The 19,378-nt window shown below is 36.9% G+C and overlaps 1 protein-coding gene across 1 annotated transcript; it reads right to left on the bottom strand.

Moving 5' to 3' along the window:
• Nucleotides 1-481: 481 nt before the first annotated feature.
• LOC133533673 (tyrosine-protein phosphatase non-receptor type 9-like) lies at nt 482-1,378 on the bottom strand. The gene has a single exon (XM_061872698.1). It carries the CDS (start codon nt 1,376-1,378, stop codon nt 482-484), a length of 897 nt encoding a protein of 298 aa, XP_061728682.1.
• Between the last annotated feature and the right edge of the window lie 18,000 nt (nt 1,379-19,378).

Below are 19,378 nucleotides of genomic sequence, written 5' to 3'. Positions count from 1 at the left end.
TCTAATCAGATCAAATTTGATCTGGACAGATCCGGCCAAAATGCAGATCTGTCCAGATCTGATGAATTTGATCTGATTTGATCAGAATAGATCTAAACTTTTTTTCCCGGGTATTGAAAAGATACGAGATCAGATAAAAACACTTAAACTTTAGATACCTACATTAATCAACTTAGATTGGTTTCTATGCAGACTCTACCAGTTGCAAGCGTAAAAACCATCGAGGATAAATACTGATTTTAAATATGAATATAATCTGGAATAACCAATTTAGATTAAGGAAACTTCTATAAATATGGTAAAGCAATTCTTATTTCCGTAGATTTAAGGTACAATATTCACTGAAAGATCAACTGGTGGAAAATAACTTGGGTCAATTACCTTGAACATACAGGCATATTATTAGAAAACAGATTATAAGCATTAGAATAACAATCGAACTATATGTTTGAGTTTTCGATACATTTCAAAGTGTGTCAATTTAAGTAGATTGTCTTTCATCTAGATATCTTTGGCTCCATCCCATTTCTCCTAAGACAAACACATGCATGGCTTGATAGCAGAAAGTGTAATCGTCTATACGGTTCAAGCAATTATACTTTTGCTGTCTTAGTTTCTGAAGAGTATTGGCCACTGATAACGTACCTGTGCTCTTGAACTGGGTAACACAAATATCGAGGATACAGTACACTGCCGAGCAGCTGCGTCCGTCACCGCAGTGGACCATAACAGCTCCAGGCTTCTTGCCAACCGGTTGTTTCTTTTCAGAAATGGTATATGTTTCGTTCAAACTGCACACAAAGGACAAGAACACAAGCGGATCATCTTCAAAGCTATTATGCCAGGCAGTGTACTGGTAATGCTGAATCTCACGCTCACGATCCGCACGGTCTGACAGGCGCAATACTGTTAGAGTAAAACGAGGCTTCTCGGAGATCTTCAGAGTCTTCACTCTAAACCCTCCACACTCTATCTCACTGCCTTCAGTTGAACTCCAATACTGGTAGCTTTCTGCCTCAGCTCTTCGGGATGCCTTAACGATAGTTGTGACTTCATGACGCCACGCTAATTGCCAAAACTTCTCGCAGTCTCCTTCTTCCGGGTTGCTGACGCAGATATACTTCCGTTGTCCATTGTATGAGTCGAAGCCATCTATAAAACTGGCGCCGGGGTACCTCTCTTCTGTCCTCAGGCAGCGAAAAAATTGGTGCGCTAACTGTAAGCATCCACTGCAGCCAGCCTCATTGTCAGGTTCTTCGAAACTTCTCCGGGTCAGCTCAATGATATTGTATTCTTCATAGATCCGGTCGAGCCAGTATGGATCATCCACAAGAATCAAAAAATCCATGGCCGAAATGTCTAGGAATTCTGTAGTCATGTTAGTTAACGAATTTCTGCTGTGGGAGTAGGTCCGCTTCCTAACGCAATACCTGTTGAACTAGTCTCTCGGTGGCGACTGTTTAAACTATTAAGTGTAAAGACACCCCCGGTGGTTAATTAATTAGTATAAAGTGTAATGAGCCTGCAGGGACATGCAAATCTTTGTGAGTAAGACTTTTATTACCATTAAGTCAACTGGCTTTGAGTACTCCGCGAAACCCACCTGCTGAGCGCTCGTTAATTTTTTACGACTTTGTTTTACTTTGAAATTATCCAAATTAAAATATTAAGCTCCTGCTGGGCTGACGTAAATTGTGTCCTTCCAAGAGACCGTTAAATGCAAGTCCGAACCAAACTGAGCTCAATCAAGTAGAGAGGCGGCCTTTAAACCAAAAATCACTTAAATATCCCAGGCCGGGAAACTTATTAGATTTAATGGGATTCATTGGTAGTTAATGAGACGAAAAATTACATTGTAATTTATTTATTGCTATTCTGATAGCAAATAATGAGATAATCATCTCGCAAGTCCTATTTCAATGCAAATCTCAAAAAGCATAAAGTAGAGATAACGAATTAACGCGTAACTGAAGTATGAATAATCAAATAGTAGCATCGAGGGTATTTCAAGCGTTTCTAAATTATACACAAAACAAATAAAGTTGACCCTCAAAACCCGTTTTCGTTATAAGCGATCTTCAAAGAAAAATTTTATTAGTGGTGACTTATGTCGGCAGTTCTTTGATCTAAAACAAATAAATATGAATACCGTTCTGCGTAATGCGATAAACATCAGTAGCATGACTATTAATTATCAATTAGTAGCTATAAAATATTAAGTAATATCTTATATTCATCAAATTTGTTTATTGAATTGTTAATGAGCTTTTTGTTCTGCTTAAACTCATGAATATTTATTCAATCAAATTTATTCAAATTATTTTTACGATGTTTGATGTTTTATTAACAAGATCGCCTTATGAGATAAAACGATTAACTAATCTTTTGACTGTCCCGGTAAATAAAAAGTAGAACACACTTTCCCAAGTATTAACTGGAGCCAAGTGCAGAATGCATCAGTCGACTTCGGTGAGTTCTCTGTTGAAACCAAGAAAGTTAAAGTCTCGAAAGATTATGTAGTTACTAATCTCCGTTTGACGGATGGCAGTGGATCTTCACTGGATGTGGAACACTTTGCATACACCGACTGGCCTTGCGAGGGAGTCCCTCAAGATCCTTCAAGCTTCTATACGTTTCTCGTGAAAGTGAGGAAAGCTCAAGCAAAAGCCGAGCTCCAACACAGTGACTTTTTTCCAATGCTAGTACATTCTAGTGACGGCGGGTTAAATCGAGTCGGTGCTTTTGCGGCTATCGACATTTGTTTGGCTCAATTTTATGACAGTCAAACAATAGACTTTGTGTCAGTGGTACGCAGTTTACGCAGACAAAGACGTGATTGTTTATCGTTGCCACAACATTACGTTTTCTGCCATCATCTATTTTTTAAGTAACCCTCTGTAATAGTATTAAGAATTCGTATATTTTGTATTGAATAAAACTCAAATTTTTACTGTAGTATCACCTATATCTACTAATTTGCATGTTGAAACATTAAAACTGAGATAACTGATAGCCATAAGGTTGATAAAAGAATAACAAAGGCATTAACCTAAATGTAATCAGCGAATTTTAGGTTACACTTAACGTTAACCGCGCACGCGCTGAGTCATTAAGTCTATTTATAGTTTATTCGGAGACTCGGCCGTGTCTCGCGCCACGTACATGTTCTCCATATCAAACCTAAGACTTTAACGCAATGAAAAATTGAAAGATATTTGGTTTAATTCAAATCATCTTGAAAATAGTTTAATTCTTTGGGTTCTTCCATAGAAGTATTAAATATATAACACAAAGTTTTTCAACTATGACGCAGTAAAGGGAATTCTTATCTACCCTCGAGCAAACTCTTCGCTAGGGCGAATTGAAACTGTAAATTTTGCTCGACAATTAACGAGCTCTGTGAATTGGGACATGGTTCCCCAATTAATGAAATGGAATGCTTGCTCAATTCGCTGATATCGATTCGGTATAACCCAAGTATATGGACTGTAAATTATATTGTTCAACTGTAATTATATTGTACAAGCTTACAATATTTGGCAAATAACTCGGTTGTAACAATTGATTTGTGTCACGGGTGTATTTTACACGACTGCCGTTACTTAACACAGAGTTTTACTGGTAGCCCAGCACTACACGCCACCTCGTGGCAGTACAATATATTTCAGTAACAAAATAAAATAAATAAAAACAATAGATAATTGCTAATTGCCACTTAATTGACCGGGCCCCTTGAAGTTAAATGACAAATAACATTTGAGTAAATTTTAAGCGGCGTACTAAGTATACAAAAACAAGAGTATAATGATTCGGCGGGCGAGGGATCTCGGGCCTGCCGGTATTACTCAGTGACTCCCAACTACCAATTGTCGGCGGATATTGCTCAAACCCCACGGGGAGACTTTCGCGCCGACGACCCACTTAATTAATTTAATTATTTCAGACCTAAGAACTATTATCAGCCACGCTCAAACCGACCGGGAGCGGCTGATTGCCAAGATTCACAATGGCCACACTAACACCGGCAAACACGGACACCGATGCGCTCATTGTATGCAGCTAGATAACAATAAACAAACCCAACGCGAGATTATTAATAAATAAAGGCCACGGCGGAAAGAAAGTTTAAATAAACTCACCAGTGTAGTCTGCCATTGCACGGCGAGCAATCATTAATCCAGCCATTATTTATAGGCAAATAGTAACAGTCAGAAAAATTAACTTTTAGTAACAAGTATATCAGATACGTCCGATCACAATTGCTCGTCAGCCCTCCGTAAGCGAACACGCGGTCGGAGCTGCTGGCACTTTTCTGTCCTTGTCATACGGACAGCGCTACAGCGCTGTCTCTTTCTGGCGGCTGTGATTTCGTTCAACTTGTTTTCCCACCGTGGCTTACTAATATTCACGCTGGGCATATTTTTTCGACTTATTTCCAGATAATAACGATTATAATAATTGTTAAGCCGAGTTTAAACGCCGTGACAAATTAAATTATTTATCAGGGCCTGTTCAAACTTTTTTTGCTATAAGCAGTGACCAATAAACGTTGAGTTATATTTGTAACGAGGGTAACTAATATATGACCTCATTGAAAATACAATGGATAACATACCTATTGCTAAAACTAATTTCAGTGGGAATAATTCTATGGTTTTCCTGTTTTTGTTCTTCTTATCAATTTCGTATTTTCCATTGCCTATACCATTGTTATATATGATTAATTACCGTAGTCACAATTAAAATTAAATTATTTATCAGGGCCTGTTCAAACTTTTTTTGTTTTACACATTAAGTTATGTTTCCATGTATTACTGTGCGAAAGCGATTTGTTCAAAATTTTGATTCTGGTTTCAAAAAGCTATATACTCTACAGTTTATTCGTATGATATTTGCTCTTGATACTTTCGTAGTAAACAATTCGTTCACCTAGTGAATTCACTTTCATTATAATTTCATGGTAACTTCAAACGTCACACCATGAGAGTCATCAATTTGTTGTGACGTCGTCGATTTGTCTGGCTGATTTTCTGCTAAGTCCACTAACTTTCTAGATCAAAGTCTTCCCTGTTATAATACCTATCTTGAACAATGAACATCGACTTTCGTTGACGATGTCACACTATGTATTATTTTCTATAGCGCCTGTTATAACATTTTGCGTGAGTGCGGAAGGGTGTTGCTATAAGATTTTATGTAGGCGTCAATATTTTTGATGGTCGTGTACAATAATATTATCATCGTCAAATACTTGGCCTGGCTGGACCCGGGTACGTCCTTAAACTACGTCCAAAAGAGAGGTATGGCCATTGTGAATGTCATCTCGCTTTGTGTGGTAGGGCACAGCCAGTAGATGTCATTCCAGATCTAGAGCAGAGCCCAACTGGGGAAGTACCTCCACCTTACAGAAAACAGCAGCCAAATAACACTAGACCCTATTCATAGTGTTGTGTTCCTGCCGGTGAGTAAGGTTGCCAGAGCTCAACGAGGGGGGGCGGGTTTAGGGTCGGCAACGCGCATGTAACTCCTCTGGAGTTGCAGGCGTACATAGGCTACGGAGACTGCTTACCATCAGGCGGGCCGTATGCTTGTTTGCCACCGACGTAGTATAAAAAAAAATACTTTTAAAAAGAAAAACGACATTTTATAAATACATTAAGTGTCCCGATGGTCTGGGGTTCGAATCCCGGTAAGGGCATAAGTGTGATTTTGTTCCTGAGTCGTGGGTGTTTGTATGTTTATAAATATTTTATTTATCTGTATAAAGATAAAGATAAGATAAAGTTAGTTTATTATTCAAGTAGGCATATTACAATGCGCTTATGAACAATGCTACACCGGCTCTAACCCTACAGCTCTGACCCGAGAAGATTTATACCCCCCCCCCCCCCCCTCAATTGGAGGAGGGTATCCCAATATGGAACGGCAAGAAACTCGGCGGAAAAATACGTATACGTAATATGTAATGTATATCGTTGCTGCTTAGTTCGGAGCTACGTCGATTTGTGAAAGATTGTCCCCACCAAACATTTATTTATTTTTATATTGTGTTGTACGATAATGTTCGACTCACAAATGAGTCAAGCTACTTTCTAAAACTCGTTGAACGCATTTTTATAGTAACTCTTAAAATTACATACTACAGTACCCCTAGTGTAAATATTTTCGACAGCGAAACGTTACGTACGCGTTTGCGTTAAGTGTCATTTTGTATGAGATTTTTGACTTTCCAAAACGTCCCGCTTGGCGCGCTGTTCAAAAACCCATACAAAATGTCTGAGACTTAACGCAAACGCGTACGTCACGTTTCGCTATCGACTAAATATACACTAGGGGCACTGAATATAAACTATTTTTGAAACAAAACATGACATGAAACGATATTTTAAATGCGCATATCTTTGAAGAAAATAATGTAAAAGCCTAAAATCCCATCCGACATTACGAATTTAATGTCACGATGGAAATGAAGCAATTTACTTCCAAATTGTCGCTTGGCACCGTCTGTCCTTTGTATTTGTTCATATTATTATACATCGTGTCATTCACGAAGACGCGTGACTTGACTCGTAATGCCATGTTATTAAAGGTTGGATTTGACGAATCTGGGCGTCATCGTGGATGACACGAACTCTTTATACAGATATTAGGAACGACACGAATATTACAGTGTAGGCTATAATTTTGAGGGTTCGCCGTAAATGTTTTGATGGGATTTACTCATAAATATGTTATTATTTTGAGAGCGTGATTTTAGATTCAGTTTAATATAGTAAAAAAGTAATTTATGTAAGTTATTTCGGCATATTGCACCGGAAAGAGTGTGATGATGATTACTGCTTTAAAAATAAATATTATATTATTATAAAATTACATTTTGATGTCAAATGACCGGAAATTATTTGATGAGATTTAGGTATGATTTCTGATTATTTTTGAGTGTGTCGGATGGATACGGTAACAGTAGATATAGTAGGTAACATCAGAATCCTTAGTGTAAATTTATTCGATATCTTAACGTGACTTATGCGTTTGCGTTTAGTCTCATTTTGTATGGAATTTAGAAACAGCGCGCCAAATCATTCAGCATGTATATTTATTATTCTTGATAATTTATGTTTTCCTAGCATGAAAGTGAATTGGTCTGAAACTGTAAATTTGCATTGTGTTCAATAAATAAAATAAAATAAATACATAAGGAGACTTAACGCAAACGCGTATTTCACGTTTCGCTATCGAATAAATGTACACTAGGGGTACAGTATTCAAGGTTTTATTTTAAACGAAAACTTCTATGAAATTATGACGTTTACTTAACACTTGCACAGACTGGGCTATCAAAATCGCTGCCAACTTAGCTTGGTCTGACTCTACCACGACCGCCATGACAGTGTCAACCTGACATATTTGCTAATGTCTGCGTAAGTTACTTTATACAACTCGCTCGCACTAGTGAATATGTCAGTCAAACTGACACTGACATATTCGCTAACTGGTGGCTGTATAGATTAATATGAACACATTTTAAGCCTGTTGTAAAAAAAACATGTTGTTTTTTTTATTTATTATAATGTTATTTTATTAGTGACTGATTTATTTAATTTTATTTACAGGTATGCATTTATGCGGACGGTGTAAGTAGCTGACAACATCCTAATACGTACACTGCGGTATGGGACCGAAAGACCCCTTGAAAAGTATACCTAATTAAGAGTTACACTAATTGCCGCAGCGAAGGTGACTATATCATCCACTTCTTTACAAATCTCTCTTTAAATAAAATAAATAAATAAATATACGACATTAGTACACATTAAGTCCCACAGTAAGCTCAATCAAAATAAATAAATACATAATTTCTTTATTTCAGACTTTGTTGTGTTGTGTTGTTTGTTGTTGTGTTTGTTATTCTGTAAATAATATGGTGTTTTCTTTGTATATACTTTAACAAATTTACTAATTATTCAATGATCAATATTTACCGAAAATCAACCTAAATTAAGCTTTAATCGAATATTCGTATTCCGCACTATTAATTACATAAATATTATCGCATCATAACTTGATTGTAAAAATAATTGACAATTATCCGCACAGTAATAGCACCATAGCTATTAATTATTGCGAAAACCCGTTGAAGCAAATTGCATGCGAAATATTAAATGAGCAGTTGCAATAACTGCGCGTTTTATTTGATTCGGGCAGGGGTGTGGTTCGGTTAATTTTGGTAGTTACCAAGTCTATGCTACTTATGTAGCCACTGAATGGCTTGAGAAATGAGAAAATTAAAAACTAAATATCATCAACTCTTATTTTTAGATTAGTAGAGATATATTCACAGCAGGCTTCGTCAAAAGCATAGATACAAAACAGAATCCGCAACAAACTTCGTCCAATCTACATAAGTGAAAATCCGCCACAGGCTTCGTCATTAATGTAGGTACAAAATAAAATCCGCAACAAGCTTTGTCCAAAAAAAAAATCATCAACTAAATATCCTGGGTCTAAATTCTTTTCGTTGTTATTTGTGGCCACTCTTGTATTCGTGTCTTCTATCAAATTCTGGCTGTAGATTATATTTTAAATGAGAAAATAAAAAAAAACTAAATTTTATCTCATACAAAATAATTAAAACAAATAAGATTACTTTGCTGATCCGCAAAAAAAATAACGCGCTAGGCAATCATTGCTAACCCGATATACTTACTTGCGTATTTTTACATGCAATTAATGTTCCCACCCTCCCTCCGCAAAAATAAATACGCAAATAAATATAACAACCCACCACCAAAAGTACAAAACTCGACACGTTATGTTAGTATTGAGTTACGCAAAGTAACGCCTGATTCTATTTATCATTTATCATACAAAACACTCCAGTCCGTCACAAATTTGGCGACATACAAGACTTCAAGACAAGACTATCCCTAAGTAAGTATACTTTATTGAACATCCCAAGAATTAGGATTGACCGAGCGAACGGGAAGCGCAGGAGAACCGAGCAAAAATGCTTTCGGCTGTTCCTCTCTCAACCGATATCATAAATTTGTTTTTCGTTCGTATTCAATATTTTCTGTATTTTTTATCTACATAGTTATTACTTAATTAAAAGTATTTATCTGTTGCTCTTAATTTCCTAGACGTTACTCACAGCCCTAGCCAAAAATAGCCGAAATAACATCGTTACATCGCAACCGAAACGCTCGGAGCTAATAAAACCAGCAATAAATGAAAATATGACCGAACGAAAACCAAAATGACCGTGCAATTCGTTTTAATTCGCCTCCATAAAGGGTTAGGGGCAGTTAGGTATACGACTATTCAAAACTTATTTTTTACAAATACACTTCAAAAATCCAATTTAACTTGAGCCCGGGTTTCGTATTAAATATTGTGTAATTACAGGCCAAGCTGACGCTATGTCCGAAGGTTATGTAAGGGTTTTTGAATGTGTCATACAGCGCCACCTGTTATCGCGTAGCAGAAGCCTTTTTGTTCGTTTTAGTTTTAGTTCCGCTACTCGCCACGGCGCGGCGTCATTCCAGACGCAAAGCGATTACGTGTCAAATGCTTAGTAAACCAGTATAAGTGCACTCCAATTTGTAACAATTTAGTTACGGGCCTCGGGGTCACATTATTTTGGTTCTTTAGGGAGCTTGACTCGATTACTCGTGCAACGATAGGAATTAATGAGTAGTCGTAAAAAGTTATCTCAGGGCTTAGGATTGCCACATACCTATGTATGCTAATTTGTACTGTAAAATATCGCGTGGCAACTGCATATTGGCTATGCAATGGCGTGTGCGAGAAGTAAAATCACGCGTGGCGAAAAAGGGATAATTCGAATACGAAATTCTTATAATTTGGTAAGTATGGGTAAAATTAAAAATTTGAAACTTTTTGGAAACTTCCCGCTCATATCTGACAGAAAGATTTGACGGGCATATCTGCTATATCTATAGGTATCTTTAGCTACCGCGCGCCAAGAGTATTTTAATGATGTAACATTAACTTTTTTAACTGATTTATTGCTTGGATATATAGTTTAGCGACAGAAATTGATATGTACGCCATTAAAATAATACAGTATGACGAGACATCGCCCAGGAATTTGCATGTGGAATTGAAATGGTCCATCAAATACATCCGTTGGCCACAGTATCACACAAAACTACAGTACATCAACAGATTTTTTACTGGCAGAATTTTTGCTTCAATAATAATAAGAAATCATTCATTCCAGACAACATTGATCCATAGGTATACTTTTACAATAAAAATTCAAAAATAAATAATTATTATAAGCAATCAATTAAGACCTTGATTCTATTTAATTTAGATACTATCAAGTCTTCTCCTAAATTTTTATCTTACGAGACTCATAATGTACAAACACGTTTTAAATTTAATTTTTATTATTACTGTTTGAACGTGGGCTAAAATCCTATTGTACAAGTAAGAATCACCGATAAATAAACAAGTTTAAATAATTTATGGCGTTTAAAATGATGATACATTAAGTACACATAGGTATAAACTCCTTCGGGTTGCATCGGGAAAGTAGAAACAAATAAATTCTCATAATGTCTTATTTTGAACTATTGAATGTTTATAAAAGTTCTAATATTAGTTCCATAGAAACCCAAAAAGTCGGTACCACTTTTTCGTAGGTATTTTGTTCTGAATGGAATACATACCTACACAACCAAATAAGCGCCTTGTTAAATATACCATTGGAGCATGCCATCAGATTGCCGCGTAGCTGTTAGCTGTTATAGGAACGGCAATTTTATAGATTATCCAAAAATAGAAGAAGTCTTGTGTTTTCAATTTAATAAGCCAAGCCATGAACATAATCATACAATTAAATTATCTAATTGTTATTTCCCAGAATTTTCAGAAGTATTAAGAGGAGATAGCAGCGGAGCCGCTTCTCAGATTTGAGAATTTTTGGTAAATATCTCCGTTGCACTGAAGGGAGCGGCTCCTAAAATTAGTGCGATAAGATGATTATTTATTGTGTTGCGGGCCTTTTGAGTGCCGCGTCGACCAAGTAGTGATCTATTGTGACGGCCCTTTCAAGTTCATCAAAAATGCATCTTAATCTGATTATCAAATGAAGCATTCAAGTTCCCTTCCCACAAGCAGTACTGTGTATTTCGCCTGGCTTCGAATTCACGCACCTGCGTCTGAACTTACAATACGCCTCCACTGTGGACGGTCACCAGCTAGAGAATCGAAGCCAGGCGACGCACAGAACTCGATGATAAGCGTGACGAGTTAAAGGCCAGACCACCTATGGCCATAACATATAATTATGTCAGAGGGGTGCTGACCTGCAGCGAGTGTGGTCGCACATTCGCTGCTAAGATTGGCTACGTCAGTCACCTGAGAGCGCACCAGCGGTAGAAAGCAGTTGCTGTGGCCGAAAACGGCTAGGAGACAATGATGATGATGACTGTGTATTTACTAGGCACTGTGATCCGTATTTAATAGGAGCCAATAAAATGATCGGTGCCATTAAGGAATCAATTTGTCGACTTTAATTACTGTTATCGTAAATACTGGAGGCGCTACTTTAAAGACGTTTACAATTATACAACGACTTCAAAAAGTCCACATATGAGCACAAACAGGTCAATTTAGATATATATACATTTTCCTAACTACATGAAGACTCAGTTTTATTATTCTTGAGAGTAGATTGCAACCTATGTGACAACTATCATGGCTTCTGAACTGTTTATTGAATTTGTTCCGTAATGTATAAAAGGATGTTTTTAAGTAAGTAGTTCTGGCAAAGAGAATTTGAAATAGAGGTGACAACCAGTTAAATATCAAAAAGTGGCGCCATTTTACCGGGCACTATCTAAAGGTTATGGCGCAATCGCTATAAAGCTTTACTTACATAAATTATTTGTAAGGCTAGATACCATACAAGATGCGTTTCAAAAGCTTACAAAGACAATATAGATTCTGACTATGAATCTAGTTTCATTTCTCATATATATTACATGCATGAATTATGATTCCGATAACTGTGATGTGACGATCGCGGGAACTCGTCTTACTCCGATGAATTTGTTGAAGAGTTGTACCGAGGATATTGATTTTATGTCCCTAGGTACAGTCACGTCCATAGGTAGGTTATCGACGTCCATAGGTAAAAACATGTGATGTGCCTGTGGAAAAAAAACTGCGTTTTTTTAAAGCTTATATCTCTTGTTGCCGCGTAGCTAACATAATATAAGTCTGTGCTAATTAAATACTGATTATTTGATCTTTGAATAAAATAAAGAACGTAATGGTCCTGTGGATGTTGTTTTATCGAAATTCAAAAATATTTCAAAATCTGGAAAGTGTCCACAGGTTGAGCACATGCCCCTACGTCGTCATTGTGTCGTTGTCTGAGTACGAACGGACCCGGGTACGTCCTTAAACTACGTCCAAAAGAGAAGTATGGGCATTGTGAATTTCATCTCGCTTTGTGTGGTAGGGCACAGCCAGTGGATGTCATTCCAGATCTAGAGCAGAGCCCAACTGGGGAAGTACCTACACCTTACAGAAAACCGCAGCCAAATAACACTAGACCCTACTCATAGTGTTGTGTTCCTGCCGGTAAGTAAGGTTGCCAGAGCTCAACGGGGGGGGTTTAGGGTCGGCAACGCGCATGTAACTGGAGTTGCAGGCGTACATAGGCTACGGAGACTGCTTACCATCAGGCGGGCCGTATGCTTGTTTGCCACCGACGTAGTATAAAAAAAAAAAAAAAAACGAACAGCACAAGCCTTTTTGAGCTTACTGTGGGGCTTAGTCAATTTGTGGAAAGTCCAATATTTATTTATTATTTATTTAAATTCCAATGCGTTACTATGCGAATGTCCTAAAAAAATTGGTTCTTACCTGAAAGCTAGCATTACTTTCTACCGGACCCTCGAATTAGGAGCCATTACAATGAAGATTTATGGCCCTCAAGATACAATCGTAACATGAATTAAAATAGTTTAAATTTTAGGAAATCTCACACTTGACTTGGTATAACCTGTTTTGGACAGGTTTCACACCGTGTAGCTATGTAATTGTATCTATGTAAGATTAAATTACTATTACCTTCGTATGTATAAACTACATCATTAGTATATCTGATAAAATAAGAAACAGGTATATGTTTTTATGTGGCGATGCGTCAAAAGACTTTGTGGCTTGTAAGGCTGCGTTTCCACGAGAGATATGCGAGGATGGTGGAAACGCCGCCTAAGAGTGCTAAATATGTTTTTTAATTAGGAGAATGAAAAAAAAACAAATGAAGTTTAAATATTGAAATTAGGAATTTCATTTAAATCACTGAAACACAAAAAATAATAACTATGTACTTGTGTAAAAGTTAAATTAAAATAAAAAGCTGTTGTGTTATGGGGCCCAGCATAAAATAATATTATGACGGGTACAAACTCTTATTACGGTGATGTAAAACAACGGTACAGTCAAGCTACGTTTTTGTTGAGCCATTTCGGGTCCTAGCTAAATTGAACATTCCATAGCGTAAGTATTGAACAACCAATACCTACATGAAATTATGGTTATTTCAACAATTATAGGTTTAAAAACGTTTTAAGGGTTCAGAATAAGTTTGAAAGTGAAAAAAATTACTCTCATATCTCTCGATTAGCCGCTTCAAAAATAATATCTTCAAATCTCTTACGGCATGGTTAGGAATCCTATAAAATCATCAACAATTCTTTCTTTATATTGTGACCGATTTTTACAAGCTTCCCGATTTCCGACTGAGCTGAAATTTAGCATACATATGTAAAAAATCGGCTCAGAAAAGATCAACATGTAAATACTTTGTCAGACCTCTACAAAAAGGGGCCAAACTGAAAACCAGCGCTGGACGCCAGTCTAGCATATGCTGAGCTTGGTACCCACAGCCAACATGTCTTGCTAATTTTGATTACCATTTAGTTTAGACAATAAGTTAGTACTTAACCTAGAATAATTTAGTACATACTTAACCTAGACTTTATGTATTGTTTGTATTGTTTTTCTTTGTATCATCATGTTTTGGCAATAAAGTGTTTTGATTTGATTTGATTTGAAATCGGATGACAATGCGATATATGATGACATGGAGCTGATCTGATGATGGGGACAGAATGTGGCCATGGGAACTCTGTAATAAAACAACGCAACCTAATTGTGTTTGGAGTTGTTAGAATTACCTCGATGAGTTTTAGTTGCGTGTGGATAGAAAATCAGCAGCCAGCGATAAAAGTTTGTACAGTCACGTCTGAAAATATCGATACGAAAAATATATATATACACATTAATATATGGGCAATAAAGTCGTGTATACATATTTTTGGCACTTTTTTGTATCGATATTTTCAGACGTGACCGTACCAAAAATTTCATTTTTGCTAAAAACTTATTTTTACTAAGTATCATCCCCTAGATCGCTATTATCTACATATTTTAAAATAGATCTTAGTTACGTAGTGTTACAAAGTATTGAGCATTTTCACATTTACTGGATACCGAGTAGTTTTCCGCAACAACTCTCTCTTATTACCTTAGATATTATACTAGGAATCTTAACCAATGCCTTATGCGTAAGTATTAATAATTAGTAAAATGAAATGCATAACTTCGTCCGGTTACTGGTTAGAAACTGGGGAGTGTAGTTTTAAGTGAATTTATGTTGTAGATTTGCGTTGCACTACTACTACAACTTTTTTACAAGTAGTCAAGTGAGCTGTAGATCCCGCGAAATTCTACAAAACTTTCAAAAACTGAATTGACAAAAAATACCATATAATTATCAAACAAGTAGCCGTACCATGAGTTGACACTTGACGTTTACTTTAGCAACTGCGTAAACTTTATCGCAGTCCATCACGCTCGCACTGATGTACAGGTAACAGCTACCTCCTGCTCACAAAAATAGACGAGAATCGATGTAGAAATGTGACCCGTAGAGGAGAACAGTCAGACCGTCAGACATACGAAAATATTTCCGCTTCGCGTTCAATCTTTTAAAAACGGGGTGTACATCATATAGTTCGGAAAATCATTTTTTTTAATCAAGTGGCAATCAAGCATATGGCTCGCCTGATGGTAAGCAGTCTCCGTAGCCTATATACGCCGCGTTACAGACCCTAACACTCCGTACCCTCGTTGAGCTCTAGCAACCTTTCTCACCGGCAGGAACACAGCACCGAGTAGGATCTAGTGTTATTTGGCTGCGGATTTCTGTAAGGTGAAAGTACTTCCACAGTAGGGCTCTCCTTTAGAACTCTAGATCTGGCATAAGATCCGCTTGGCTGTCCACACAATGCGACATGCCATTCACAGTGCCCGTACCGGCCGTACCTCTCTTTTGGACGTAGTTTAAGGACATACCCGGGTCCAAATTTGTCAGTCTTCTTCTTCTTCTTCTTCCCAGACCTTATCCCATTTACTTGGGGTCGGCCCTCCCTGTCCTCTTCTTCCATTCTGCACGGTTTAGTGCCAGGTGTGCGTCATTAATCCCTTGCTCTCTCAGGCTTTTCTCCACCGTCGTCAACCAAGTGGCAGGTGCTCTCCCGCTTCCTCGCGTCGTCGTAGGCATCGCTAAGGCTACATTGACCATATGTTCAGGAGGTCGTCTTTGAATGTGCCCGTACCACCGTAGACGGTCCAAATTTGTCAGTAAATAAAAACTAAAACAATTATATTCATCCCTTACTTTTGGGTGCTAGTTACTAGCGTAAGACAAAGACAGTATGATTATCTTTGACTGTGTTTGAAATGAGCCAATCCCTGGCCAAACTATATTAATATATATCTGTTTTTCTGAGATACAAACAACCCTACTGCGATTATTATCCTACGTGAAATAATTGCAAAATTATCTATTTAGCGTTCTTGAATACTCATGAAGATCCAGCTTGATCTAAATAGGATCAGCATGTAAATACAGGGTGATTCATGAGACGTGAGCAGGACTAAGCCTACACAATCAGTAAATGTTAATGAATCGTTCACCATCATATTTAAGTAAAACAATCACGCTTTTTATCTGTTATTTAACTTTTTGTTAAGGACAAATTTGATTATCTACAATCATGGACACCCTACAACACTTAATTGACAAAAATAAAACCTCTTTAACCGTTATGACAGCACTTTGATTATGAAGAAAATAAAATGTCACACTTGAGTGAGATACGATTTTATAAAAGTAACCACACTCCGATGACATGCAATTTGCCACTTATTATGGATAAAACAAAGAGGGTGACCATAAATATCGTAAATAAAATAAAACTCTTTTTTTTTAACAGTTAAAATTAAATTAACGTTAATATCACAAATACTGGTACGAAACAGTTGCTGATAATTTACTGAATATGCAGGCTTGATCCTGCTCACGTCTCCTGAATCATTCTGTATAAGTATGTAGCCTAAGTTTATATGACATTGCATATGCTATTAGCCTCGTATGTAATTAGCAGTTGCATCAAACCTAGTCCTTATAAGATGCGCTAGGTTTTGCAATAATGTGCAATGGTCCAAACAGGTCCATTTTATGAATATGAATTAATGAGAGACAACTTTAAGATTAACCAAACATAGTTTAAGTACGTAGTTGACCCATCAGTATACTAAAGCCTGACCAGTAATATATGAACATGCGCCATATTGCGGAATTTCTTTGGAACTAAATTTTTCATACTACACTGAACTGTCACATGTGAATAACAGCGCCGTCTTGACAATGATCATATATTTTTGGTCGGGGTTTCAATATTTATTAAATAGTATTTAAGTACCTATAGGGACCCATAAAAGAATAATCCTAAAAGTTAAAAAGCTTTTAAACGCTCATTGCGGCGCTGGGCCGAAAATACATGTAAAAAAGTCAAAAGATATCTCTGGTTACTTAGTTTCTTTTTAGTATTGGAAAGAACTTCACAGAAGCAAGCGTGCAGTTTTTGTGAGGCTTTTAAATTATCTAATTTAATATGGTCAATACTTATAATTTACTTTTTTTTTAATCCCGCAAAAAGTGCCCAATTTGGAACGACAAGCTTACTTCTGCGAATTTCTTTTTAATGCTTAAAAAACAGAGTAAGTCCGTCAATGGTAAACCTGAACAGTGTTTCTATGAAATTATAACACTTCAATAGTCTGTGCTATCAAACACGGTGCAGACTTAATTTAGATGGACTCTATGTCTGGATAATTAATCATATTCCATATATTAACTAGCAGTTTCATAAATATTCGCTTTTCTATTTTTGCAGATATATATTAGAATTAGTATATATATAATTTTCATCTTAGTTTATTTATCTTAGTTTATGTGCGAGAGGTCGCACAGGACCGAGAAAAGTGGCGCTGTCTTGTGTCGGAGGCCAAGTCTCATTTTGGGTCGCTGAGCCAACGGAGTAAGTAAGTAAGTTATTTATCAATACTATTAATAATGGTTTTTATTTGGAAGTTTTTTTGGAGCTTTGATATAGGGTATCCTTTTTATTTCAATGCCTTCTTTTGCATTTAATTTCACGTTAGACTAAAATCTCCAATCGCATCCTCAGAGCTAAATAATGGCGTAATGCACTGAGTTAGTATATAAGTTATTGGAATTTGGAATGGTAAGCAATCCTTCGTCCTTTTTTGATGCAAATATTTGACGACCGGTCTGGCCTAGTGGGTAGTGACCCTGCCTATAAAGCCGATGGTCCCGGGTTCAAATCCTGGTAAGGGCATTTATTCGTGTGATGAGCAATGGATATTTGTTCCTGAGTCATGGATGTTTTCTATGTATTTATAAATATTTATATATTATATATATCATTGTCTAAGTACCCTCAACACAAGCCTTATTGAGCTTACTGTGGGACTTAGTCAATTTGTGTAATAATGTCCTATAATATTTATTTATTTATTTATTATGTATTTTTTGTCCTGGGATTTTTTTGGCATGTTTGTGGTACGTAATATCGTTTACAATAGCGATTTTTTTCTGTGGCCAAACATCCCAAACCTTCGACGACAACGCTTCCAGCTTCATCATGCAAGCTGCTAAGGAGTGGAATTCACTTCCTACGAATCTATTCCCTGTCCACTATAACTTGGATCTTTTTAAATCGAGAGTGAATAGACATCTTTTAGGTAAGCATGTTCCATCCTAGACTACATTGGCACTTATCAGTAGGTGAGATTGTGGTTAAATGTTTACCTTTTTCCAATAATATATATATATATATATATGTGTATATATGTTGTCAAAGTGTGCTCCTTGAATTTAATTCCACAATTGCCTGGAATCTCCAATCGCATTCCCTTCGCTAAATAGAGGCGTAACCCGCATCAGATACGCGTTCGCTAATGAGCGCGCGCGCACGATGCGATCTGCGCAGCCGCGGACAATGTGGACGTACAGGGCGCAATTTCAATGGGACTAAAAGAGTACCTAGATAAATTATGTAAATAAATTTTATTCAAATAAAAGTGGCCAAGTGCGAGTCGGAATCGCCCATGAAAGGTTCCGTACCATTATAACGTATTAAAAGAAACTACTTGCTAGATCTCGTTCAAACCAATTTTCGGTGGAAGTTTGCATGGTAGATGTACATCGCTTTTTTTTTAGTTTTATCATTCTGTTATTTTAGAAGTTACAGGGGGGGGGGGGGGGCACACATTTTACCACTTTAGAAGTGTCTCTCGCGCAAACTATTCAGTTTAGAAAAAAATGTAATTAGAAACCTCAATATCATTTTTGAAGACCTATCCATAGATACCCCATACCTATGGGTTTGATAAAAAAAATAGAGTATTTAGTAGCTCTAAGTATGGGGCACCCAAAATTAATTGTTTTTTTTTCTTTGTGTGAAAATCTTATTGCGGTTCACAGAATACATCTAGTTACCAAGTCTCAACAGTATAGATCTTATGTAGTTTCGGAAAAAAGTGGCTGTGACATACGGACGGGCAGACAGACAGACATGACGAACCCATAAGGGTTCCGTTTTTTGCCATTTGGCTACGGAACCCTAAAAACATATTCATAAACTATGGAAAGAGTATGCCATATCGTTAACATAAGATCCGGAAGAAGGACTAAATCAAGCAAACCTAAGAATATTTTCAGATGGCTCAAAAACAAATCAAGAGACAGGACGTGGTGTCTTCTCGGAGGACCTGAACATATGTATCTCAAAACCTCTGGGTGAATATAACACGGTATTCCAAGCTGAATTTGTAGGAATAGTAGACGCTTGCAATGCTATAACAAGACGTCACACGAAAATATACTAATACTGTCAGACAGTAAATCAGTTACAAGCGCTATGCAGCGACAAATTTACTTCAGATCTTATACTGTTAATGT

The sequence above is a fragment of the Cydia pomonella genome, unplaced genomic scaffold, assembly GCF_033807575.1.
Source record: "Cydia pomonella isolate Wapato2018A unplaced genomic scaffold, ilCydPomo1 PGA_scaffold_195, whole genome shotgun sequence".
Classification (NCBI taxonomy): domain Eukaryota; kingdom Metazoa; phylum Arthropoda; class Insecta; order Lepidoptera; family Tortricidae; genus Cydia; species Cydia pomonella.
The sequence above is the reverse complement of the archived record's forward strand: the minus strand, read 5'-3'. Positions and strand labels throughout refer to the sequence as shown.

Coding starts and splice junctions, on each gene's coding strand:
- LOC133533673 (XM_061872698.1), bottom strand. CDS start 1,378: ATGACTACAGAATTCCTAGACATTTCGGCCATGGATTTTTTGATTCTT.